At 41.5% G+C, this 25,938-nt stretch overlaps 1 protein-coding gene across 6 annotated transcripts in view; it reads left to right on the top strand.

Annotated features, from left to right (window-relative positions):
- Positions 1-25,938, top strand: part of MYRIP (myosin VIIA and Rab interacting protein) — a 406,340-nt gene that overhangs the window by 48,523 nt on the left and 331,879 nt on the right. For 5 of the 6 annotated variants that reach the window (XM_064589763.1, XM_064589754.1, XM_064589758.1 and 2 more), the window contains exon 2: positions 12,784-12,927. In XM_064589763.1, the coding sequence (XP_064445833.1) occupies positions 12,818-12,927 (110 nt within the window). In that variant the 5' untranslated portion in view covers positions 12,784-12,817. Of the gene's footprint in view, positions 1-12,783; positions 12,928-25,938 lie in introns of those variants that run through there. The other variant, XM_064589748.1, reaches the window with a different exon arrangement.

Below are 25,938 nucleotides of genomic sequence, written 5' to 3'. Positions count from 1 at the left end.
TTTGAATAGTTGTGTTTTCATTTTCATTGGTTTCCATGTATTTTTTTAATTCTTCTTTAATTTCCTGGTTGACCCATTCATTCTTCAGTAGGATGCTCTTTAGCCTCCATGTATTTGAGTTCTTTCCGACTTTCCTCTTGTGATTGAGTTCTAGTTTCAAAGCATTGTGGTCTGAAAATAGGCAGGGAATGATCCCAATCTTTTGGTACCGGTTGAGACCTGATTTATGACCTAGGATGTGATCTATTCTGGAGAATGTTCCATGGGCACTGGAGAAGAATGTGTATTCTGTTGCTTTAGGATGGAACGTTCTGAATATATCTGTGAAGTCCATTTGGTCCAGTGTGTCATTTAAAGTCTTTATTTCCTTGTTGATCTTTTGCTTAGAAGATCTCTCCATTTCAGTGAGGGGGGTGTTAAAGTCCCTCACTATTATTATATTGTTTTCGATGTCTTTCTTTGCTTTTGTTATTTTTATTTTTTTTTAAGATTTTATTTATTTATTTGACAGAGAGAGACACAGCGAGAAAGGGAACACAAGCAGGGGGAATGGGAGAGGGAGAAGCAGGCTTCCCGCGGAGCAGAGAGCCCGATGTGGGGCTCGATCCCAGGACACTGGGATCATGACCTGAGCCGAAGGCAGATGCTTAACAACTGAGCCACCCAGGCGCCCTCTTTGCTTTTGTTATTAATTGGCTTATATAATTAGCTGCTCCCATGTTAGGGGCATAGATATTTACAATTGTTAGATCTTCTTGTTGGATAGACCCTTTAAGTATGATATAGTGTCCTGGGGCGCCTGGGTGGCTTAGTTGGTTAAGCGACTGCCTTCGGCTCGGGTCAAGATCCTGGAGTCCCGGGATTGAGTCCCGCATCAGGCTCCCTGCTCAGCGGGGTGTCTGCTTCTCCCTCTGACCCTCTTCCCTCTCATGCTCTCTGTCTCTCATTCTCTCTCTCAAATAAATAAATAAAATCTTAAAAAAAAAAAGTATGATATAGTGTCCTTCCTCATCTCTTATTACAGTCTTTGGTTTAAAATCTAATTTGTCTGACATAGGATTGCCACCCCAGCTTTCTTTTGGTGTCCATTAGCATGGTAAATGGTTTTCCACCCCCTCACTTTCAATCTGGGGGTGTTTTTGGGTCTACAATGAATCTCTGGCAGACAGCATATCGATGGGTCTTGTTTTTTATCCAGTCTGATAACCTGTGTCTTTTGATTGGGGTATTTAGCCCATTTATATTCAGGGTAACTATTGAAAGATATGAATTTAGTGCCATTGTATTGCCTGTAAGGTGACTGCTACTGTATATTTTCTTTTTTCTAATTTTTTTTAAAGATTTTATTTATTTGCGAGAGAGAGAATGAGAGACAGAGAGGATGAGAGGGAAGAGGGTCAGAGGGAGAAGCAGACTCCCCGCTGAGCAGGGAGCCCGATGTGGGACTCGATCCTGGGACTCCAGGATCATGACCTGAGCCAAAGGCAGTCACTTAACCAACTGAGCCACTCAGGCGCCCCTGCTACTGTATATTTTCTGTGTTCCTTTCTGGTCTATGTTACTTTTAGGCTCTCTTAGAGGACCCCTTTCAATATTTCTTGTAGGGCTGGTTTCATGTTTGCAAATTCCTTTAGATTTTGTTTGTCCTGGAAGCTTTTTATCTCTCCTTCTATTTTCAGTGACAGCCTAGCTGGATATAGTATTCTTGGCTGCATATTTTTCTCATTTAGCACTCTGAATATATCATGCCAGTCCTTTCTGGCTTGCCAGGTCTCTGTGGATAGGTCTTTTGCCAGTCTAATGTTTCTACCATTGTAGGTTACAGATCTCTTGTCCCGAGCTGCTTTCAGGATTTTCTCTTTGTCTCTGAGACTCTTAAGTTTTACTCTTAGATGTTGGGGTGTTGACCCATTTTTATTGACTTTGAGAGGGGTTCTCTGTGCCTCCTGGATTTTGATGCCTGTTTCCTTCCCCAAATTAGGGAAGTTCTCTGCTATAATTTGCTCCAGTATACCTTCTGCCCCTCTCTCTCTTTCTTCTTCTTCTGGGATCCCAATTATTCTAATATTGTTTTGTCTTATGGTATCACTCATCTCTCGAATTCTGCCCTCGTCATCCAGTATTGTTTATCTCTCTTTTTCTCAGCTTCTTTATTTTCCATCATTTGGTCTTCTATATCACTGATTCTCTCTTCTGCCTCATTTATCCTAGCAGTTAGAGCCTCCATTTTTTATTGCACCTCATTAATAGCCTTTTTGATTTCAACTTGGTTAGATTTTAGTTCTTTTATTTCTCCAGAAAGGGTTTCTCTGATAACTTCCATGCTTTTTTCAAGCCAACTAGCATCTTTAAAATCATCATTCTTAACACTAGTTCCAACATCTTACTAATGTCCGTATTGATTAGGTCCCTGGCAGTCGGTACTGCCTCTTGTTCTTTTTGTTGAGGTGAGTTTTTCTATCTTGTCTTTTTGTCCAGAGGAGAATAGTTGAATGAGAGAACAAAATGCTAACAGGGTAACAACGACCCCAGAAAAATATACACTAAACAAATCAGAAGAGACCTGAAACTGGGGGAAAAGAAAGGGAAAGAAAAAAGAAAAAGAAAAAGATAAAAACAAAGAAACCAAAAAAAGAATATGATCAAATATGATTAGGCTGGTGCATAGATCAGTGCCACACACTAGATTTTGGGCATATTTTGGTCTGTTAGAAGAAAGTGCCTTCTTTTAATTTTAAAGAAAGAAATTTTAAAGAAAGAAAAACTTATATATGTACAAAAATTAGGGTAAATACGATGAAGGGATGGAATATGACTGTAAAGATGAAAATTATAAAAGATTTTATAAACGGAATTGATAAGAAGTTCATTGAAAAAAGAAAGAATAGGATTTAAAAAAAAAAAGGGAGAGAATGTGATCAGGCAGGAGACTAGAACAAAGCCATACACTAAAGTTTAGGGTGTATTTTGGTCTGTTAGAGGAAACTGTATCCCAAAATTTTAAAGAAAGAACAACTTATATATATATATATATACACACTAAAAATAAGGTTAACTACTATGAAGGGATAGAACATGACTCTAAAAATGAAAAATAAAAAAGGTTTTTTAAAAAAGGGATTGATAAGATGTTGGTTGAAAAAGGGAAAAAGAAAAATTCAAAAAAAAAGAAAAAGAAAAAGTTAAAAAAAATTAACTTTGAAAGACTAAAGAATCATGGTAAAAAAGCCATGAATTCTATGTGCAGTATTCCCCTGGTGCTGGAGTTCTGCCATTCTCATTGATTCGTAAACTTGGTCCTGGCTGGCTGTTCTCGCTGATCTTCTGGGGGAGGGGCCTGTTGCCATGGTTCCCAAACGTCTTTGCCGGAGTTGGAATTGCCCCGCCCTTACCCAGGTCGGGCTAAGTAATCAGCTCCGGTTGCTCTGGGGAGCTTTTGTTCCCTGCAAGCTTTGCGTGCAGCTTTGGAGGAGGAAAGGGAAATGGTAGCCTCCCAATCTCCACCCGGAGGAACTGAGAACTCAGGGCCCCGCTCCTCAGTGAGCCCCCAGAGAAAAGCAGCCAATCACTCCCATCTCCCTGGTCTCTGGTGCACTCTGTGCTCACCCAGCCTGTGACTGAGCGTTTCTGTCTCTCGCACATGACCCCGTGTGGAGACTCCAAACCCAGCAGATCCCTGCTGTGTGCTCCCGCGCCACTCCTCCCAGGGGAGGAAGGGGAGTCTCTCCGGATCTGCTGCTTTTTGGGCCCCTGCTGGAAGAGCAGTGGCCCGACTGTGCTGCGGATCATGGTTTATGGCAACCCCGGGCTGAGAGCCCGCTCCTCGGCTATGTCTCTGCAGCCCGCTTCCCCGCTCAATACCTGGGAGCTCTGCCGCACTCAGGCACCCTGGTCTTTCTGTGACCCCAAGGGTCCTGGGACCACACTGTCCCAGCGAGGGTTCCACCCCCCCGCTTAGCCAGTGGAGCGACGTCCCTTAGTGGAGCAGACTTCTAAAAGTTCCGATCTTGTGCTCCGCAGCTCTATCACTTGCCAGAAGTGGCCGACGGAGGCCCCCTCCCCCACCCTCTATCTTCCCGAATATCACCTCGGATTCACTTCTCTGCACATCCTACCTTCCAGAAAGTGGTCGCTTTTCTGTTCAGAGAGTTGCTGCTATTCTTTTCTTTGATCTCCTGTTGAGTTTGTAGGTGTTCAGAATGGTTTGATTCCTATCTAGCTGAATTCCTGGAACCAGACGAAATTTAGGTCTCCTACTCCTCCACCATCTTGTTTCTCCCCTCCTATCATAGCAAATTTAACCAACAGTCTATCATTAGACATTAGACAAATTAAACAAATTTGCTATTGTAAATAGCATTGAGGAAAATATCCTCATATGTATCTTTAACGGTATTTGTTTAATTATTCAGTGTTTGTTGTAGAAGGGAAAAAAACATGTAAAAGCAAATTTTAAAAAAATTGCATTATATGAAATTTTACCACTCAGAGGTAACCATTGGTAATATTTCTTGTGATTATCTTTCAGTGTATTTCTAGTTTACCTGTTTACATAGGATTTTTCTATTCACACTGTATTTTCTACTTTTTATTGAACTATGTCATACATAGAAGAATACACAAATCAAAAGTGTATATACTTTGATGGATTTTCACAAATTGAACACATCTGTGTAACTAGCAGTCAGATCAGGAAACAGCATTACCAGTTCCCCAGCCTCGCCCTTTTAAGCCACTATTTTCCTGCCTAATGATGACCACTCTCCTGCTTCTAACACTGCAGAATAGGTTTGCCTGATTTTGAACTTTGTGTAATTGGAATCATCACTATATACTCTCTGTGTCTAGCTTATTTTGCTCAGTAGAATATTCATGAGATTCAGTCATACTGTTATATGTAGTTCTAGGTTACTCATGCTTATTACTATGTAGTATTCCACTGGTGAATATACCACAGTTTAGTCTTCTATTGAAGGGTATTTGCATAGCTCCTAGTTTGTTTCTATTATTAATAGTGCCGCTATACACCAAATGCTATTTCATCTCAGCAATACATTTTACATTTTGCTCTTCATTTCTTTTTGTCATTTCAGTTTCTTTAACTCACTAACAAATGTCCTTAGAAAACTCACAAACCTGATCTGATTGGCCACCTGTCTCAACCATTTATTGACCAATGTATCTGACGTAGATGACCCATGGGTAGATAGATAGATAGATGATAGATAGATAAAAAGATAGATAGATAGATAGATACATAGATACATAGATACATAGATACATAGATACATAGACACACAGACACATATGGGTCTTTCTCAGGACTTTCTGTCCTGACCTGTCCTGAGCTGCTGATCTACCAGCTGATCTCATGCCAGTAGCACACCTTAAAATCTGGGATTCTAAATCACCTCTCATTATTACTTTTTTTTTTAAAGATTTTATTTATTTATCTGACAGAGAGAGAGAGAGAGAGACAGCTAGAGAGGGAACACAAGCAGGGGGAGTGGGAGAGGGAGAAGCAGGCTTCCCGCCAAGCAGGGAGCCCAATGCGGGGCTCGATCCCAGGACCCTGGGATCATGACCTGAGCCGAAGGCAGATGCTTAATGACTGAGCCACCCAGGTGCCCCATCACCTCTCATTATTGTTCCTTTTTATAATCATCTGGCTAACATTATCCATTTATGTCTCCAGATGAACTTTGAAACTTTTTACCAAGTTAGGAGTAAAAATTCAAATGAATCTTTATTGACCATTTTTTTAATGTATTAGTTAATTTGCGGAAGATCTGCCATCTTTACAGTATTAGGTATTCTCATAAAGGAATTGAGAATAGGTAGAGACTTAGGAAACTTGATGATAACAAAAACAACACCCAACCTTTTACTGCATAAATCAAGCAAATTCACATAGCAAAACACAAGACGAATATAATTAAAAGGCAAGTTCAATCTGGGGGAAAAACAGGACAGATGATTATTTTAATATACTAAGCATCCTTTTAAAATACTAAGAAATATATAAAATTCTCTAAAGATAAAATTACAAAGCTCATGAGAAAAGGCAGTTCTTCAAGTATTTATGTTTAAAACACAGTGTAATGAAATATTCCATATCACTAGTAACCAAAGAACTGCTAATTATAGCAACTTCCCATTTTTATTTAATAAGATTTGAGGAACACAAGCACTCATATATCCTAGTAGGAGGAAGATAAGAGTAAATGTTTTCATGGCAATCTGGCATAATTATCCAATGTGCCTAAACATTGACCCAGCTGTTTCAACCTATGAATTTTCTTCGAGAATGTACAAGTATATATGTACAAAGATGTTCATCTTAGTGTTGTTTATGATAGAAAAATATTGGCAATAAACAGAAAGTATGCAAGTATGATTGGTTAAGTTGTGGTTCAGCCACGCAATGGAATATTTTATACCCATAAACATGTATTAAAAGGAAATAATTTTGTGACCTATTAAGGGAAGAAATCAGATGAAAAATACAGCATGTAGTTCACCAAAAGTATGTGTTAATACAATATTGTATTCTCTCTGCTGTCTTAGTTGGGTATAAGCCAGAGAGATCCAGGACGGAAAGTATTGTTTTGGAAGCCAGTTGCTTCTGAACCAGCTTTGTGTCTTGGGGAAACCTCTTCCTGTCGTGTGTTTACCCTCTCTCATCTATAAATGAAGGAAGGCGTCATACCTAAGTGACCTGTGATTCATGAATGTGAAGCTTCTCCACCTCTGAGATGCTATTTCTGTTGTTGCATGGGAGATCTAACTGTATTTACTGTAGAAAAGGAAGATACTTTCCTCATTTCCCCGAAAGGTTTTCTCATTGTTCTCTGCCTTGTCCATTTAGAGCTACTTTATATCTTTACAGAAACCATTTATCCCTTTTGAGCCCTGATCATTCTTTTTAGATTTGAGATGATCAAAGCCACCACTTCTGTCTTTCACTAACGGTGCATCTTAGAAGCTCATTTAGAATTCTCAGAAACCAAAAGCCAGTGAGGTGAAGTGAAGGAGACAGATATGTCACTTTGGGGGAAACTCCAAAGTGCCATTATCACCTTTAATGGGGTGTTCTGAAGGGAGAAATCAGTCTGCATTTTCCCTGTGCCCTCTGATTTGTTTCTTCCTGCTCATTGAAGGACTCAAAAATGGCAGCTTAAAGAGCTTCCCCTTTGCCTTGCAGCCTAAGAGTGGAGCCTTACTTCTAATTTACTTTTGCGGACCAGCAGGTGCACTAGACTTTCTCCTCACCCCCACTCCCAACATCACATGGGCAAAGTGGATCACAGGTTTATTTTTGACAAATAGCATAAGTGGTGTGACAAAAATATTTTAAAAAATAGTTGGGATTCCTGTTGTGATTTGTTGGTTAAATCTTGAATTTGGTTTGCATCATACAGGCATGAGGTTTTAAATAATTTAACAGAAGACTTTTAATGATGGAGACTTGTCTGTTCTCTGTGTTTATTGCCACTTACTGGAAACTAAAAGGGCAGGTCACCTTTGTCTGAATAGCAACCAAGTAATGAGAGTTCCTGTTGTTACCCGTCACATGCTAAAAGGAGAGGGTAGGGAACTCTGGACCCCAAGTGTGAAAAGCTGAGGTCCAGAGTTTCCCTCTGCATCTCACAGGAAGGTCTGTGTACGGAGTAAAGAAATGGACTCTGGAGCCAGATCGAGACAGTCAGACCTCAGCTGTCATTTGTTATTTCTCTCTCTTACAGTCAGAGCATGTAACTGTGAGTCCACACTTACTCATCTGTGAGTCGGGCAGTGGTTGTGGTTGCCTGTAGAATTTTGTGGGAGTTAAGAATATCAAGTGTAATACACAGACACACACACACACACACACAATGTATATATATATACATACACATACACATACATACATGAAAATGCTAAAGCATCTGGAACATAGGTGTTCAACCAATAATGGTAGATCTATCAAAATCCTTATTTTAACAATTTAAAAATTTTTATTCTTGAAGTATAGTTAACCTACAATGTTATATTAATTTCAGGTGTACAATGTAGTGATTTGACAGTTCTGTACATTACCCAGTGCTCACCATGATGAGTGTCATCACCATCTGCCACCACACAATGTTATTAAAATATTATTGACTATATTCTGTATGCTGTACTTTTCATCTTCATGACTTATTTATCAAAATCATTTTCATCATCTTTATTATAATTCTCAGCATATTCCTTGAACAGTGTTTCAAATATTTGCTGTAATTATGATGAAATTAGATTAGTTTTGTTTAATGTTAGACTTACTCTATATGCTTATTAGAGATACCTTACAGACAAAAGTGTGTATAACTTGAACCTTTTCATAATAATAATAGTAATAACAATAAGTAATAATAATATAATAATAATCATATAATAATTATTTAATAATAGTAGTAGTAAGAAGTAGTGCCTTCTTATAAGACAGTATTTCTGTCTTTCCAGTGAGAACTGTGAAGCCTCTGTGATTACCCACAAGCAAATCCTCTCTCCCCCTCAGAGGTCCCATCTTGCTCTTTAAAGTTTTTACCAAATTTATTCCTAAAAAATACATGCTTTGGCTTTCTACATTTTTAAACTTTTTATAAAAAGGATTATAGTGTGTGCACGTTGCACATATGTGTACATATGGCATGCTTTTCTATCTCAACATTATATTTTTAAGATTCATCCATGTGGATGGGTATACCTACAGGGTGTTCTTTTTCACTGCAGTAGAGAACTCCATTATGTGACACACATATACACTGTTTATCTTCCTCCCATTTATGGATGTTCAAGGTAGTTTCCAGGTTTTATTTGATTTGTTTTCCTTTTTGCTTTTTTGAATGTAATGCTAGTAATATCTTCTGTTAGGTTGAACTACATGAAATAGGCATTTTTATAAATCGGAATGATACAGACGGGAAATTTCATGTGATCCGACCAAATTCCTATCTCTTGGTGTATATTTGCAAGATTATATCAGAGGAATATACCCTGGTGTGGCAGAAATGCCAGTCCCTAGGGTATGTCAACTTTGAAACTGATACATAATCGTGTCACAAAGCAATTGCACCGATTTGTACACACTATAGGAAACCTGCCAGTGGCCCACCTCCTGTCAACACTTGATAAAGACTTTTTATTTTGATGGGTGTGAAATGTGGTTTTGATTTACAATTCTGTAATTACCGATGAAGTTAAGCATCTTTTCATATGTGAATTTGCCATTTCTATGTAAACATGTGCAGGCAGCTTTGGAAGCTGCTAATGGGTGGAGGTGGAAGGATCCTGAGGCGCATGCTAGAAAAAGCCGAGGTTGCCTGTTGGTGGCAATGTGGATGGCAAAGGTGATTATGCTGAGGGCTCGGGAAAAAGAGAGGAGGCTGGAGAGAGAGCTTCCATCGTCTGAGAGATTACGGGTATCATCGTGAACAGAACGGGGGCAGAAATATGAATGTTAAAGGTGAGGTCTCAGGCAGAAATGAAGAACATGTTATTGGAAGTGGAGGAATCGGATCCTTGCTATAAGTGGCAGAGAACTTGGCTAATTGCGTTCTAGTGTTTTGTGGAAGGTAGAATTTGTAAGTGATGAACTTGGGTATTTAGCTGAGAAGACGTCCAAGCCAAGCGTTGAAGCATAGCCTGGTCTGTCCTTGCTGCTTATAGTAAAATGCACGCGCAGAGAGTGAAATTAAAGAAGGATTGTTCAGCAAAAGGAACTAGAACATAAAGATCTGGAAAGTTCTCAGTCTATCCATATTGCAAAAAAATGAGAAAGTGTGTCTGGAGGGAACATAAAAGGTGTGGCCTGACAGCCACTTGGTACATAGATTATGAGTGCGACTTAGGGACCCAGTCAGCCATTTCAGCAGAAACCAGGAAACCAGGAAAGAGCTGTAGCCAAGCTGTTTGATGGCTTGGCTTTCTGTGCATTGCAAGGGAAGCCAACGAAGTTTTTGAGAATTTATTATCAGTGGAAGTACTGACAGTTTAGACTAAACAGAGATAGGATGAAATGAAGGCAGGCTGGTGGCCTTCTGAGATTCTACAGGACAGGCCAATAGAGCCATCTGGCTTGTTATCCTTCAAGAAGGGGGAAGAATGAGGGGCACCTGGGTGGCTCAGTCGTTAAGCGTCTGCCTTCGGCTCAGGTCATGATCCCAGCTTCCCTGGTCTGCGGGAAGCCTGCTTCTCCCCCTCCCACTCCCTCTGCTTGTGTTCCCTCTCTCGCTGTGTCTCTATCAAATAAATAAAATCTTTGAAAAGGAAAAAAAAAGATGGGGGAAGAATGATCCTGAAAGCAATTTGGAGGTCCCCAGGGCTGCCACTGCCACCATGGCCTTCGGGGTGGGACTCTCTCCTCCTAAGTTACAGAGGGCAGGGCCACTTCCTCAGTTACAGAGGGCCAAGCAGCTGTGGCTACACCCAGGGCCCAGGGGACAGGATAGCCTCCCTGCTGGGCTCAGAAGGTAGGGCCACTCTGGTGGGCACAGAAGAAGAGAATTATTCTTCAGCCTTAAAATCTAATGGAACTTGCTTTGTGCTCAGACTTGCTTGAGACCCATGACTCCTTTCTTCTTTCTAGTTTCTCCCATCTAGAATGGGAAATGTCAATCCAATGCCTCTCCTACGTATTGCACTTTGGAAGCAGATAACATGCCGGGTTTCACGGATTCACAGCTGGAACAGAATTTTACCTCAGGATGAATCATTGCTCAAGTCTCGCCTACACCTAAGTTAGATGATATTTAGAGGAGATTTTGTATTCAGAGTTGATGCTGGAATGGGCTAAGACTTTTGTGGCTGCTAGGATGGGCTGAATATATGTTACACCTGAGAAGGACATGAATTTAAGGAACCAAAATGTGAAAGGTTGTGGGCTGAGTTGTGTCACCCCAAAATTCTTATGTTGAGGTCTTAACTCCTATACCTCAAATTGTGACTGTATTTGGAGATTGTATATTTAAAGAGGCAGTTAGGTTAAAATGAGGTTATTAGGGTGGGCCATAATCCAGTATGACTGGTGCCCCTATAAGAAGAAATTTAGACATTGACATGTACAGAGGGAAGACCGTGTGAAGAAGAGGGAGAAGACAGCCATCTCCAAGGCAAGGAGTGAGGCCTCAGAAGAACCCAACTCTGCCAATACCTTGATCTCAGACTTCCAGCCTCCAGACCTGTGAGAAAATTAATTCTGGTGTTCAAGCCACCTGGTCTGTGGTACACTGTTATAGGGGCCTGGGCAAACTAATACACCTATCTGTGTGGCAATACCTCTCTGTCTTATTTAATGTAGCTTTATAATAAAGACATTCCATGATGAGTAGAGGTAGGGAGAGTAGATGTTCAAGCCTTGTTCCTGATCTTAAGGGAGAGCATTCAGTCTTTTTTTTTTTTTATTATTGTTGCACCTCTAGTTTATTTAGTTATTTTTCTAAGTTAAATGTTGTTAGTTAACATATAGGACAATACTGGTTTCTGGAGTAGAATTCAGTGATTCATCACTTACATACAACACACAGTGCTCATCACAACAAGTGCCCTCTTTCATTGACTATGATGTTAATTTTAGTTTAGATTTTCTTTCTTTTTTCTGAAAATGACCTTCATATAATGGAGGAAGTTTCCTTTTATCTTAGTTTGCAGAGGGCTTCTGTCATGAATGGGCATTGAAATGATCATATGATATTTCCATTTTATTCTGTTAATGTGGTGAATTACACTGGTTGATTTTTTTTTTTAAAGATTTTATTTATTTATTTGAGACCGAGAGAATGAGAGACAGAGAGCATGAGAGGGAGGAGGGTCAGAGGGAGAAGCAGACTCCCTGCCGAGCAGGGAGCCCGATGCGGGACTCGATCCCGGGACTCCAGGATCATGACCTGAGCTGAAGGCAGTCGCTTAACCAACTGAGCCACCCAGGCGCCCCAGACACTGGTTGATTTTTGAATGTTGAACTAACCTGGAATTGCTTAGATAAAACCCACATAATAATCTTTTTGAAATCTTGCTGGATTGGTTCCACTAATACTTTATTGAGGATGGTTGCATTCATGTTTATGATGGTCTTCAGTTCTAGGCAATTTTGGGGAATTATGTATTTGATTTCATACCTGGGTATAGCCATTCATTAAAAATGACTTTTAAAAATATTGTTTCCCATGATTTCTAGGTAAGCACTGCTGGAAGGTGCTCCTTTGAAATACCATCTTTTCTTCTGCTGAGAAAATGGCTAAATAAGATTATTTTACTACATTTCTTCCTTTTGCAGAAGAGAGCTTATTGATTTCTAGTTTATATTTTATACCCATGTCGTGAAAAGTTAAGGGAATATAGTATATATAGATATTTTAAAAAGTATTATAATTTATTTTATTTTGCAATTACATATAATACTTAGAATTTAAAACTTCAAGTCACAAAAATCTAGAATTTTTGGATCCTGTCTTTTGGCATTTTGTGGAAATCCACACTAGCCATCTTGTATGCTTCATTGTATTGAAAAAAGTAATATATGTATTTTTTTCTAACTTAAGGGTTGGGTGGGATGAATGAAACTGGCAGATACTCAGGTACCTTCTCTCTTTCTCTGTAGCCTTGCCAAAATTGTCTGTAAATGTTTGATGAATATGAGAGCAGAGCAAGATACTATCTTAGATCAAACTGTATTCATTCTGTGTTAATGACAAAATGGGTTGATTTTTGTCCCTTAGACCTTTCCTCTTGCCCTCAATTTGTGGTCTCTCCTTGATTTCTCAGGTCTTGTGTCATCGTCTGTGCTTGGTATTAAATCATGGGGAGGAAGCTGGACCTGTCTGGTCTGACCGATGACGAAACGGAGCACGTTCTCCAGGTGGTTCAGCGAGACTTCAATCTTCGAAAAAAAGAGGAAGAACGGCTAAGGTGAGATGCTTCTATTGCCCTCCTGGGTACCATGAGACAGCATTCCTGAGGGTGTTCCTTGCTGCTAGCCCTAAGTTTGAAGTCTTTATGTCATGTACACACACTTCTGTTTACAGGAAGAATGCCCTGTCCTCTGTAGAAAGGTTCACCAGCGTCGGTGCTGGGCACTGTAATGTCAGTTCAGAAATGTGACTGTTCACACTCCCTGTCAAGGTTTTCTTTGGGTTGCTACCCTCTACGTTTTAGCTGTAGGAAGTTTGTAATGACAGTGGCTGTTTTGAGCTTGTTCCTGACTTTAAGTTTCCTGTTGGCAGGTATTACTGAAGAATAACCAAAGTGTTAGGTGAACAGTTCTTGAGAGAATTAGACTCACATGTGCACAGTCTTCTGCTAGAGAGCTCAGCTCCTGTGATACAGGAAAAGAGCTCAGAAGACCTGGGACGGGGAAAGGGCCCACTATACCAGGCTGCGATCACCTGGCCCAGCACCACCCTCCTCATTTTATGGAGGGGGAAACTGAGGCCCAGAGAGGAGCCCTTCTGACTCTCCCATTGGTATTTCCTTGTGGAATGTTCTGGGAAGTACCCCTATTGCTGTTCATTTGGGTAGAGATATCTAAATGTGGAAGAAGTCAGAGTGACCAAAATGAGGTTATGTGTTGGGTCTAGTATGTTGGAACTAGATGGTAAGTCGTCATTAGCTGTCCTCATTCATCCGTCTGTTATCCCTCGGGATTGCATGGGTTTATCATGGTACCATCTCCTTCCTTAGCCACGGAGCTCAAAACTCCAGTCTTTGTAATTCCTCCCATGACTTGGTCCCCAAACAGGGCTGGGCCAGGCACTGTTGATTCTGCCTCCTCACCTTCTGTCCTGACCTTCCCCGGGTCTAGCTTTTATCACTGTCATCCTGGGAATTGCCATAATCTTAGGACCTTCCGCCTCCACTCCTCCAAATAGCCATGGTTGTGCCACATCTGAGCCCCAACCGGGTCCTCTCCCACTCAGCTTCAAATTGGTGTGGATTGTTTTCCTTTTCACTTGGGATACCTCAGACTTTCTGTTTCTTTACAGTATTTCCTCCCTTACTAGATGATAAGCACTGTGGTATAATCATCTTTGTTTTTACCACGTTTTGTTTGTCTCTCATATTATCTGTATTCAATATGTGCTTATTAGAGGGAAGACAAAAAAGCCCTGCTAATTAAGTAATTAATTGATTTGTAGACCATGTGGCAGGCACTGTTCAATCTGTTGGGTAAAAGGTGAGCAAAACCATTCTTTGCTCCATGGAGTTTCTATTCCAGAGCTCAGCTGACAAATACCATAGCCACAACTCATGGGTGGTGACCGAGCACTTGACATGTGGTGAGCCTGAATTGGGATGCACTGTAAGTGTAACATACACACCAGATTTCAAATTTAGTACCAAAAAAGGTATAATATCTTATTAATAATTTTATATTGTTTCACTTTGAAATGCTCCTGTTTTGTCTATATGAGGTTAAATAAAAAACATAAGTAATTTTCCCTGTTTCTTTTTATTTCCTTTAGTATGGCTACTAGAAAATTCAAAATTATGTATACATCTCACATTATGTCTCTATTGGATAGCGCTGCTCTAGAGGGAGGAGAGGGAGGGGAAATGAACAAATAAAAATATATTTATATATATTCGATAGTGGTGAGAGCCATGAAGAAAAATAAAGCAGGGAAGGGGGCAGACCCTGGTGTGGGGTGGCAGGTGCTGTTTTTCCATGGGCTGCTCAGGGAAGACCTCTCTGGGGACATTTGGGCAGAGATCTGAAAGAAGCAAGGGAGGAAGCTATGCTGCTCTCTGGGGTGACATGAGTCACAGCAGAGGGAACCACAGATGTTACGTTTCTGACTCAAAGACATGCCTTGTCTGTTTTCTGAGGAGCTAGGAGGGAATGAGCCAGGGAAGCGTTGTATGGAACACAGTCTCAGCAACAGCCTGAGCCCAAACCTTATAGTAAGTAGTGAATCTGTGGGAAAGCCCTGAATCTTACTCTAGCCTGAGGAATCACAGAGTTTTCAGCACAGGAGTGACATGACCTGACATCTGCTTTATAGAGTCACTGTGGCTGCTTCGTGGGGAAGACATCATAGAAAGGCAGGACAAGCAGCTTAGGAACTGACAGGAGGCAGCAGTGCAGGTGAAAGGTCGTGATTTCTCAGAGCAGGGGAGGGGCAAGGGGTGGTGAGTGGTGGTCAGATCCTGGAAACATGTCAAAGGTAGAGCCTGTAGGATTTGCATTTCCTTATCGGGATAGGAAACGTAAGAGGGAGAGTCAGGGAGGACTGTGAGGTTTGTGGCTTGGGCTGCTGGGAAAATGAAATTGCCTTTCACTGAGTGGAAAGACTGAAAAGCAGAGAGTTGGCAGGCAGCTGGAACTGAGCTCTGTCTTAAATATCTTCAACTTGAGATCATTTTTAGACATCCAAGTAGAGATGTCAAGTTGGCATTTGTATATTTTCATCTAGAGTTCAGGTGGGAAATCCAAGCCAGAGACAAAAATTTTGTAAAGGAAATGGTCACCAAAGGTCAGGAGAGTAGGCAGAGCTGGGGCATACAGTACAATGCCAGTCAACACTAAGACTGTTTGGAATTTGTGGCCACTAATTTACATTGAGACCAATTTCAGCACAGTAGTGTGTGTTTCTCCTGCATGATTCAGCTTCTCTCCTCACCAGGACCATCAACAAGAACCATGTCTCCCTCAGTCTTGTGTCCCAAGCCCTGGGCACTGGGCCTGGCCCACGGTGGACATGCCCTAAGTATCTGTGGAACAGATGGATAAATGTAGATTGTCTGTCAATCTATATGGCCAACTTTATGTGTGGCTTGAAGAATCAGTCTTACTGTTTTCTAGGAATCATTAAGACCATCTGTGTATCATGCTTCATCTCCTGGAAACTCAAATATGGGTAAGCCACAAACTTACCTGGTGTTTTCTGATTGTGGACACTTGTCTTAGCTCCACTGAAGTCACATGCAAGTCTCCGTAGAAGACTTGCTTTATGCTTGGTTTGGGGAGAAGTGCTTAAATGCAGTGAAGTTGCCATTGCACTTGAAGTGGGCGCCTTCTTTCTGTTGAGGTCATGTGGTCTCGGTAGCTAGTAGTCAGCAGCGCTGCTGCGGTTCCACACAAATGCATGATCATGGGAACCTACATGTATTGGGGAAAGAATGATACTTGAAGCCCCCAGTGTCTAATGAGGAGAAACCCAGCACCTCTTCTGGTCCTGGGAATGGATGCTTTTCCTCTGAAGACAGCCATCGCTGCTGTCCCTCTACCCATGGCCCAGTCGACATGCCTTCCTGGGTGCCTACCAAACTCAGAATGATTCTGGCATAGGACCTTACTGTTGGATAAGAAGAGGTTGAGACAACACCACCTCAAAACCAATGAAATCAAACATTTGCCGCACCTTTTCCGTATTACTTGGATTTAGGGTGCGTGGGAGAGTCTAGGAAGCTGTGTTACAGCAGGCATTTTTGAATTTTTTAGTATTTGCTTTAATGAACGTAAGACTCAGAATGGAGGATTTTTAATTTTAAAATTTTAAATTGAATTACATGTCTTTTCTCCTGACCAGCTGTTTTTTACTTACCTAGTTTCTCAGATGAGCTTTCGTGGGGGTAGCTCTTGGGTGTAGAGGTTATACATTGTTTCTGATGATCATCAGTGTGGACATAAAGTGTAGTAAATACATAGGTGGTGGAAGTGTGAATTAAATGTCCTCAGAACATAAGGAGAGGTAGTGGGGCTGAAGAACTCAGTACAATTAGGTCATTGAAATGAATTCACAAAAAGAGAACTAAAAGGTGTAAAGCAGTCACTGAGAACTGGCACTGCCCTGGGTACTCTGCAAATTCATCTTATTGACTCCTTGCAGGAGTCTTTATAAGGTGGATCTCCATGTTACGTGGAAGAACCTGAGCACAGAGAGGTTGCAAGGCTTGCTCAGAATAGCACAGTTCATTGGGGATAGAGCCAGAATTTTGTTTCCCAAATTCTCTCAGTTATATAGCCTCAATTAAACCTTTTCAAACTGCCTCCCTCCCTTCCTTCTTCCCTCTCCCCTTCTCTCCTTCCCTCTTTCCTTTATTCTCTCCTTCCTCTCCACCCATTCCCCCAACCCCTCCCTCCCCCTGCCCTTGCTTTCCCTTTCCTTCCCTTTCTTTTTTCTTTCTTTTTTTGTGGTTAGGATTTTGTTTAACCAAGAGATAGCCAGAGATGGTGAAGAGAGCCTTGTTTTAGAGTTTGGAAATGTGAGTTTGGGTCTTAGCATGAGCCCCAACCTTTGGAAACACACTTAATCTTACTTCAATATAACTTGCTCCTCTGTAACATGGGACTAGAGGCACCTGCCCTATCTAGTCCATTATGTTGTCATAAATACTGAAATAAGTGATGTATTTAAAAGTGTTTTATGAGTTGTTAAAGATACATGAGGGTAAATGGGAGTAACTGACATAGATAGGAGTAAAACGTTGGCAGGTAGTGGAAGCACCATGATTTGGGGGAGTCTTCCAAGATGGAGAGCTAGGATGGCATCCTCATGAACTGGAGCAATGGGGAGGTGGAAGAGACAGTCTGCACCTTCAGCCAGGATCTCTCTCCTGAGTTCAGGCCTGTTGCCCTCAAGTTTGCCCTTGAGAAATGGAAGCACAAGCCTTCTGGATGGCTCTCTCAGACATCCCACAGGTACCTCAGCCTGCCGTGCCCAAACAGTGCCCTCTCCCAAGGGGTCAAGGGATGGGGAGTCACAGACACTGGCCTGACTTTGCAGACCAGCTGGCTCACTGACCTTCAGCAGGAGGAGCCCCAGGCTTTTCAGGGCCATTGGGATCACACAGACACACCTGGGAGGTCCCATATGGTTTAGTGTGCTCTGGACAGACTTAAAAAATACATAATTACAGTTTGTTTTTAAAGATGAAGTTCACATATGCACATAGCTGACATGTATAGTTGAAGTTTGACAAATATATACAATTATAAAACATATACATAATGTATATATACATTATATATACAAATATACATAATGTATAAAAAATATACATAAATGTAACCAGCACTCCCACGAAGATACAGAACACTTCCATCAGCTCCAAAAGCTTCCTGCCTCCAATCAGTCCCCATGCCTCAGTGGTAGCGACAGTTTTGGTTTCTATCAATGGGTGGTATTCCTTAGGATCTGTTTTTTTTTTTTTTTTTTTTTTTTTGCTCAGCATGATGCCTTTGAGATTTATCCATGTTGTTGTGTGTGTCAACAGTTAGTTCCTTTCTATCACTGGGTTGTGCTTCATGGTATGTTCCGTGCTCTCACAGCTTGTGGACCCATTCTCCTGTTAATTGTACCATGGCCAGTTTTTAGCTGTTACGAACAAAGCTGCTATAAACATTCTTGTCCAAGTGTTCATTTCTCTTGAGCAAATACTAAGAAGTACAATTGCTAGGTCTTAGGGAGGTACACACAAGTAGAAAGTATAAAAAAACCACTGTGTATCCACACCACTTACAGCAACTACCAGCATCCAAAGCCAATTGCAGACATCATGTTGTTTTGCCTCAATATACTTCATCATGCATCTCAGAAAAGGCATTTTCTTACATAGCATAATGCATTTTAACAGCTAACAAAATTAAATAATTCCTTACTATCCTTTAATATCCAGTAAATTTATCCAATGATCTTTTTTAAAAAGTCTTTTTACAGTGAATGTCTTCATGTCAGAATGGAAACAGTGTCCACTCATTAATTTAGCCATTTTGAATTGAAAGTCCCTTAATTTTGTCATGACTTCTGACTTAAATCAGAAGTAAAGAGTGGTACTGGGTGTCTGCGGGAATAGTTTTGATTTGTTGTTCTTGTAGTCAGGCAGAGTTAGAGATGGAGCTTAGTTTTTGTTTTGTTTTGTTTCTGTTTTTGTGTTAGAGTACAAGTGAGGCAGGGGTGGGTGGGAACAGGGAGAGGGAGACAACCTCAAGCAGAATCCACACTCGGTGCAGAGCCCGACACAGGGCTTGATATCATGACCCTGAAATGATGACCCTGAGCCGAAATCAAGAGTCGGGCGTTCAGACAACTGAGCCCCTGGCTCAGGCGCCCCTGGAGATTAGTTGTGTTATAATTTTCCTCTAAAAAGGTCTTTTTTCACAATTTGTTCCATTGGTCTCCCTTCAAATTCTATTAAAATTTTCTTTTAAATCCATAACTTGTGTTCTTTTTCTTTTCAAAAACCATGTATTTAGATTGAATGGGATATTTTAACAAATGTAGAAGGGACAGCATGATTGTCACGGCAGGTGAGTGGAGAAGGGCACCGTGAGAAGTGTTGTAGATACCATTTTTTTCTAGGACTCCCAGTCAGTGGCAAGAAGAGTTCTGTTCCCCACTCCCCTCGCCCCCATCCCATCACAACTGGGATGTATACATCAGCTTCTGTGTATATGCATACTCATAGGTCTTACTATATAAAGAGATTCTGTGGACTCCATACCAGTAAGATTATGTGCTTTCCCAACACTGGAGATGTGGGGTGTTGAACATTTAATCCCATTAAAAGCTATATGTAGAGTGGGACTGTTTGGGGGAAGACCGAGGACTGGATGGGCCTGAGGATGGTAGACATGCAGTACCAGACAGTGGAGGGGTCCTTATTTACAAGTTCAGTAGAGTGAGTGCCGATTGCATTTCTCCAAGACACACAACAGCATTAGAGCTATGGATGGAAGATGTTGGAGAACAAAAGACACGTTGATTTCTGCTCCTACCTCCAGGGACCTAATCTAATCAGGTAAATGTGTAGAAAATACACATTATACTTGGTTAGTTTTATTCTTTTTCTTTTTTATCAGATGATTTCATGCAAATTTAGAAATCAAAATGGTAAAGAAGACCTTATAATGAAAGGCACATATCCTCTGCTCCCTGTTGAATTGTTTTATTCTCAGTTCTTAGTTCTTGGTCTTCCGGGCATTACCTCCATAAACCTAAAGAGCATGCTTATGTTGCTATTTCATAATTAATGAATTAATTTTAGACATTCTTTCAATTCTCTGCTCTGAATGATTGGGGTTTCACTCACTTACGCTACCATTACTTTTTGTTTCTTGATGTTTCTTATACTTGTTCCTTGATATTTCTTGTATTAACTTTGGCTTGGTTTTCTGTTGGTGGTCATATTTCAAACTTTGAGCCTCACTCCATCAACTTTTGCTATCCCTTCTTGATTCTGACCATGCAAATGTGCATATCGGTGCCCTGCCTTCCCTCTACCGCTCCTTCCACTTTCTTTATCTTACATCTGTCCCTGTGGTATCTTTACTCTTACATATCCAAGCTTGAGTCCATTCACAGGCTGTTCTGCAAACATATTTGAGCCTCTCCAGTTTTGTTCAGAAGTTGACTCAAATGTTGAAAATCAATAAGCAGCCTTAAGTAATTATGATGGAACATATTGTCTGTGCTCCCTCTCCTTTTTTAGAACTTTGCTGAAATCTGTAGGTGGCTGATTGTTCTCCTCCTTTTCTCTTTACTTTTATAAATTAATTGCACTTTTATTTCTTTGCTGTCATTTTGAAGTAGTCTTAGGAAGGAGGAGAGGCTGCTAAGTGTTTGCTTAGTCTGTCATCTGGATTTGCTAGTCAGGGCCATGAGGCCCCTGGGGAGGGTGCAGAGATGAAGAGCACTCCAGCGTGCGACATGAACCCAGAGCACCCTCTCAGTCAGACAGATGCAGATGTGAATCCTTCTACCACTTCTTACCTTAGGCTTGTTACCCAGCCTCTGAGCCTCGGAGGTCAAAATGAGTCTGGGAGAGACTGGATCATTGCTGTACATGAACACTGTCTATCCTTAGGAAAATTAACATTTCTGGAAAGTCTGCCCTGACTTTCACTTCACCTCTGTGGATAGAGCCTTGGGAGGGAGGGAGAGGAATCAATCCATGCCATGGACTGTGTTCTTGCTGTCTTCGATCCATCCCCAGGTTCCATAATTCCAGGCATCAGTGATGCCCACTGAGAGACACACCCTCTCATGGATTTCAGGTTTCTACATTTTTCTTGGCTTGATTGCCTTCTCTGCTTCTAGTCTTAGTCTCTTTGACAGAGTAAATAGGGTTAAATATTATTGTGTTTGCACAGGATTCAATGAGAGGAATAAATGAATTCGTACAAAAACTCAGTATATTCAGTACCGTCTGCTATGATGTGCCCTAGTGGCTAATGAGATTCATCATCAGCGTATGAAGTTTCTCTGTTCCCTCCTTTCCTCAGTTATGCAACTCCTGAAAAATCTTTATAGAGTAGAAAAAAATAACTAGACATATATGCTGCATTGAAGGCCATGCCGTTCCAGAAGTCTTGCTCAACCACTTTATTTCTTAGAATTTGAGTTTCTGGGGACAGTGGGGGTGTGGGAGCCCCAGCCGGGATCAGTGTGGTATCTGTAGCAGCTCTGAGCCTGGCACCAGGCACCCATGGAAGTTTTGGGCCAGCCGGGATTTTGATGACATCATTTATGGCAGCAGTAAAGCCTTAGAGGGGGATCGAGGCTGTGACTGGGAGGAAGAAGTGCTAAATATAGCTTCCTAGGCTGTAGGCAGACTAGCAGACAGACCACCACAGTGCAGTATAGCTGGAGGTGGGGATGGCCACGTCTTGTTGCCTTCTTTGTTGGACTCCACATGCTTCCCAAATGACTCAGATCCAGGAAGTCTGGCATCCACTTGAGCATGCCAGGCTCCCTGTAGTAGCCCACAGAGGGCACGGCCACAGACTTGCACATTGTCCCTACTCAGGGGCTATGTTTGCTATGTACTGGGCATTTGGCTGGGTGTTCCCTTCTCTTCATCTGCCTTTCTGTGTTTCTGGCATACTTAATTGTAAGAACTTCTTTTTCTTCTGTAATGTAGCATATCACGATGTTCTGTTAATATCTGCTCCAACAGATTAAATTAGTAAAATAAATAAATGAAATGCCATCTGTATGGTAGAGATAGAGAGTGCTCACCAAATATTTCATGTATTCTTGCATATTTCCCAGCCTCCCCTGCAGTTAGGACAAGGCCATGTAACTAGGTCTGGCCAATAGGCTGTGGGAGGAAGGGTATGTGTCACTGCTAGGCCAAGGCACTTAGAAGCTGATATTCCTCCCTACCCCTGCCTGCTGTGGGGACCATGGAGGCCTCATGTTGAGACATGGCATCGCCAGATGGACAGAGCCTGCTCTCTAAGACATTCGATGGAACAGAGGTTCTGATGACCAGCAGGGGACTTTATGTGACAAAGAAAGAAACTTTTGTTGGGTGAAGTCACTGAGGACTTGGGGTTTATTTGTTATAAAAACATACTCTAGTGTTGCTTTGACTAATAGTTTCTGGGAGCTCAAAGGGACCCAAGGATTCATTATACCCCACCCTTGGCTTTGCCGCTAAAGAAGCAGGCTTGGAGGGTGCATGGGCAGATAATGGTAGAGTCTGGCCAAGACCTGAGGTTCCCAGTGCTAGGGCATCTGGTCTTCTTCCACCATCTGGCCCCTCATGTAGTAGAAGATACCATGGAAAGATCTTCAGACGTACAGTAGAATCATAGTTTATACCCTATGATTTTATATTGTCAGGCACATTTACAAAGTGGTTTTAAAAAGTGACTGTTAATTGCACAGTACTCTGGTGTTCACACTGAGTCCTGGAAGCACTTATGAGATAGCCACAGCCTTTAAAATTTCTCATTTAATACATGCTTGCCAGAAGCTAGTTAGCATCTGGATAACTTCCAAAGATTTGCTGGTGCTCTAGTGGACTTGGTCTGTGGTGGAGCAGGGGTTAGATATAATGAAATGGTTTCCTGTAACTGCAACTGGCCATTAATTGTCAGGGTTTGCTGAGCTGACAGTGTACTTAAGCCTACCATGGACAGTGGGGCCAGGCTGGGCCAGGCCAGGGGAAGGAAGGGAGGGAAGGGGCGAGATGCGCAGAGCACTTCCTGCCTGTTTTTTTCTGAGAGGCTTGGTGATGATAGTATGCAAGCTTCTCCCCCTTTCCCCATGTTAAGGAAAGGGAACCAAATTCACCTGGACACCTGTCTCGATGGTCTCAATTGCTCACTTGCTGATAGGACCTGCCCTGCTTTGCCACTTGGGGGGAGGGCAGCATTCCACCCCCCACCCCAAGAGTCAGGTCTAAGAGTTGTAAGGAAATATGTAAGAGGTGCCAGGCATGTGGAAGAACCACTGCAGGGAAGCGAAGCATCTCCCCAAACTGGAAATGGTTTGTGTTTCTAGTCTGTTATACAGACACTCCTTTGAGGATTAATCGGCATTTTTTTAAGAAGAAAGAACACGGTGCTTTTAATAAAATGAGTTAGTGATCTTTCTTCATTCAAAATTCATTTTAACTTTAAACAAATTAAAATTTTATTATAAGAACTTAATTTTTCAAGATGTTTCTTTTTCACAGAGTAAGATGCCTTTGTTCTCAGTGTCTTTTGTTGGGACACTTAAATTGATCTAAAGAATTAACAAATACTCCTGGTTATATCCTTCTATGAAGCTGGAAGTCACTTGGAATAGATGTGCCCTACGGTTTATGAAATAACTGAGCATTCACAGAGTTCCTCTGCCTGACATCTCTGCACTGGCCCTTTGTAGCCCTTGAGATTCCACACTGACACTGCAGCATTAACCTGTCTAGTTAATGGATCTGCCATCTGGGAGGGGATAGCAGGAATTCCTTCCTCTGCATCGGTAGATTAGATTAACCAGCCAGTCACCTGGCCGTGCTCTGAAAGAACAGCGCACAGAGCAGGTATGTTTTATAGTGGAGTGGAAGGTCTGGTATGGCACTGTTTGAGAGTCTCTTTGTGATGGGGGAAGACCCAGTAGGAGTCAGAACTGGGAGACGCCAGGAGAGAGCCTGGGGTCCTGTGGAGGCAGGTGTGGGGACCTCAAAAGGGAATAGGAAGGGGAGGGCATAGAGTATCAATCTCAAAGCTAGAGGGGGCCTCCCAAGATTTTTTAAAAATTTCCTTTTTGTTTATTTTTGGAATTTTTATTAATAATGAAAAGGTTAAATATGCTAAATCAAAGCTGTTGGATTCATTTATTTCAAAATCATGGACTTAATGTCAGTACTGTCCTGGGCAAACGTAAAGGGGATGAAAGGGCAGGGGGAGAGAGGGAGAGGTTCACAATTTTTCTTTTAATTTTATTTATTATGTTATGTTAATCACCATATATTACATCATTAGTTTTTTTTATTATGTTATGTTAATCACCATACATTACATCATTAGTTTTTGATGTAGTGTTCCATGATTCATTGTTTGCATATAACACCCAGTGCTCCATTCAATACGTGCCCTCTTTAATACCCATCATCAGGCTAACCCATCCCCCCACTCCCCTCCCCCCTAGAACCCTCAGTTTGTTTCTCAGAGTCCATAGTGAGAAGTTTACAATTTAATAAGTGTCTTAACTCTTGCAGAAGAGTCCGGAAAGTGGGCTGAATCTTACATGTATAACTAGGTTGCTCTAGAGAGTAAGAAATAAAAACATCAAGGCAGACCCATGGGACTACTTGCATTTCAGTGGGAGGTAGGAAAAAGGAAAGACTTCCTAAAGAGGGGTACCTTTTGATCTGATTCTTGAAGACGAACAGGATTTTTTAAGTGGATTGAAACCAAGATCTGGGAGCCTCCTGGGCAAAGTAATAAAGATAGAAAAGAGGACTTATTTTCTCAACCCCACATCAGGGCCTGTGGGGGGCCAGGGAGGAAGACAAGTAGTTCTACTTCCACTGTTCCTAATCATGTGGAATAGAGCATGGTGTTCCAGAACATCATCTCTTATTCCTGGCAACCCTCAGAAAAATGCTTTTCTTATCCATTGCCAAAATGGGGAAACTGAGGACCCAAAAAGATGTTAAGTAACTTGCTCAGGTTGCACATAGTGAGAGATGAATTCAAACCTAGTTAATGGGTCCATTAACTAGGATAGCAGATAGCACACAGCCTTGGCATTGAGACAAGGGACCCAGGTGCCATGGGGCAGAGTAGGGGAAACTAGGGCCACCTTAGAAAATCTGGTAGTAGTGCTTACTAAAATTGGGGGCATTGCAGGAATGGGGAACTAGTAAGGTTTCAGTTAGGATATGGGGAAGGGTAGTTGGGACATCATAGTAGGCATTAGCCACCTGTGGCATTGAACACTTCAAATATGGCTTGTCCAAACTGAGATGTAGTCCAGGTGTAAAATACGCTCTGGATTTCAAAGATCTAGTATGAAAAAAAGGATATAAAATATATCATTAATAATTTTTTTAAAGATTTTTTTTAATTTATTTATTTGACAGAGAGATAGCACAAGTAGGCAGGGCGGCAGGAAAGGGAGAAGCTGGCTCTCTGCTGAGCAGGGAGCCTGATGCGGGGCTCGATCCCAGGAACCTGGGATCATGACCTGAGCCGAAGGCAGCCGCTTAACCGACTGAGCCACCCAGGCGCCCCTATCATTAATAATTTTTATATTGAAAAAAAATTGATTTAACAGAAAAATGAATTGGGGGAAATCGGAGAGGGAAACGAACCATGAGAGACTATGGACTCTGAGAAACAAACTAAGGGTTCTAGAGGGGAGGGAGGGTGAGGGGATGGGTTAGCCTGGTGATGGGTATTAAAGAGGGCACATACTAAATGGAAAAAAAAAAGAAAACAAATTGAAATGTATCTTAAAATTACATTTGTTTTGTTTTGTTTTGTTTTGCTTTGGAAATTGAGCTTTTATTTTTTATTTATTTATTTTTTTGATGTAGTGTTCCATGATTCATTGTTTGCATATAACACCCAGTGCTCCATTCAATACATGCCCTCTTTAATACCCATCACCATCCCCCCCCCACTCTAAAACCCTCAGTTTGTTTCTCGGAGTCCATAGTCTCATGGTTCGTCTCTCCCTCCGATTTCTCCCCCTTCATTTT

Source organism: Mirounga angustirostris, unplaced genomic scaffold, assembly GCF_029215605.1.
Source record: "Mirounga angustirostris isolate CCGP_5_RB_7025 unplaced genomic scaffold, mMirAng1.0.hap1 SCAF_1, whole genome shotgun sequence".
Taxonomy (NCBI): domain Eukaryota; kingdom Metazoa; phylum Chordata; class Mammalia; order Carnivora; family Phocidae; genus Mirounga; species Mirounga angustirostris.
Note: the sequence above shows the minus strand (reverse complement) of the source record. Positions and strands in the feature narration are given on the sequence as shown.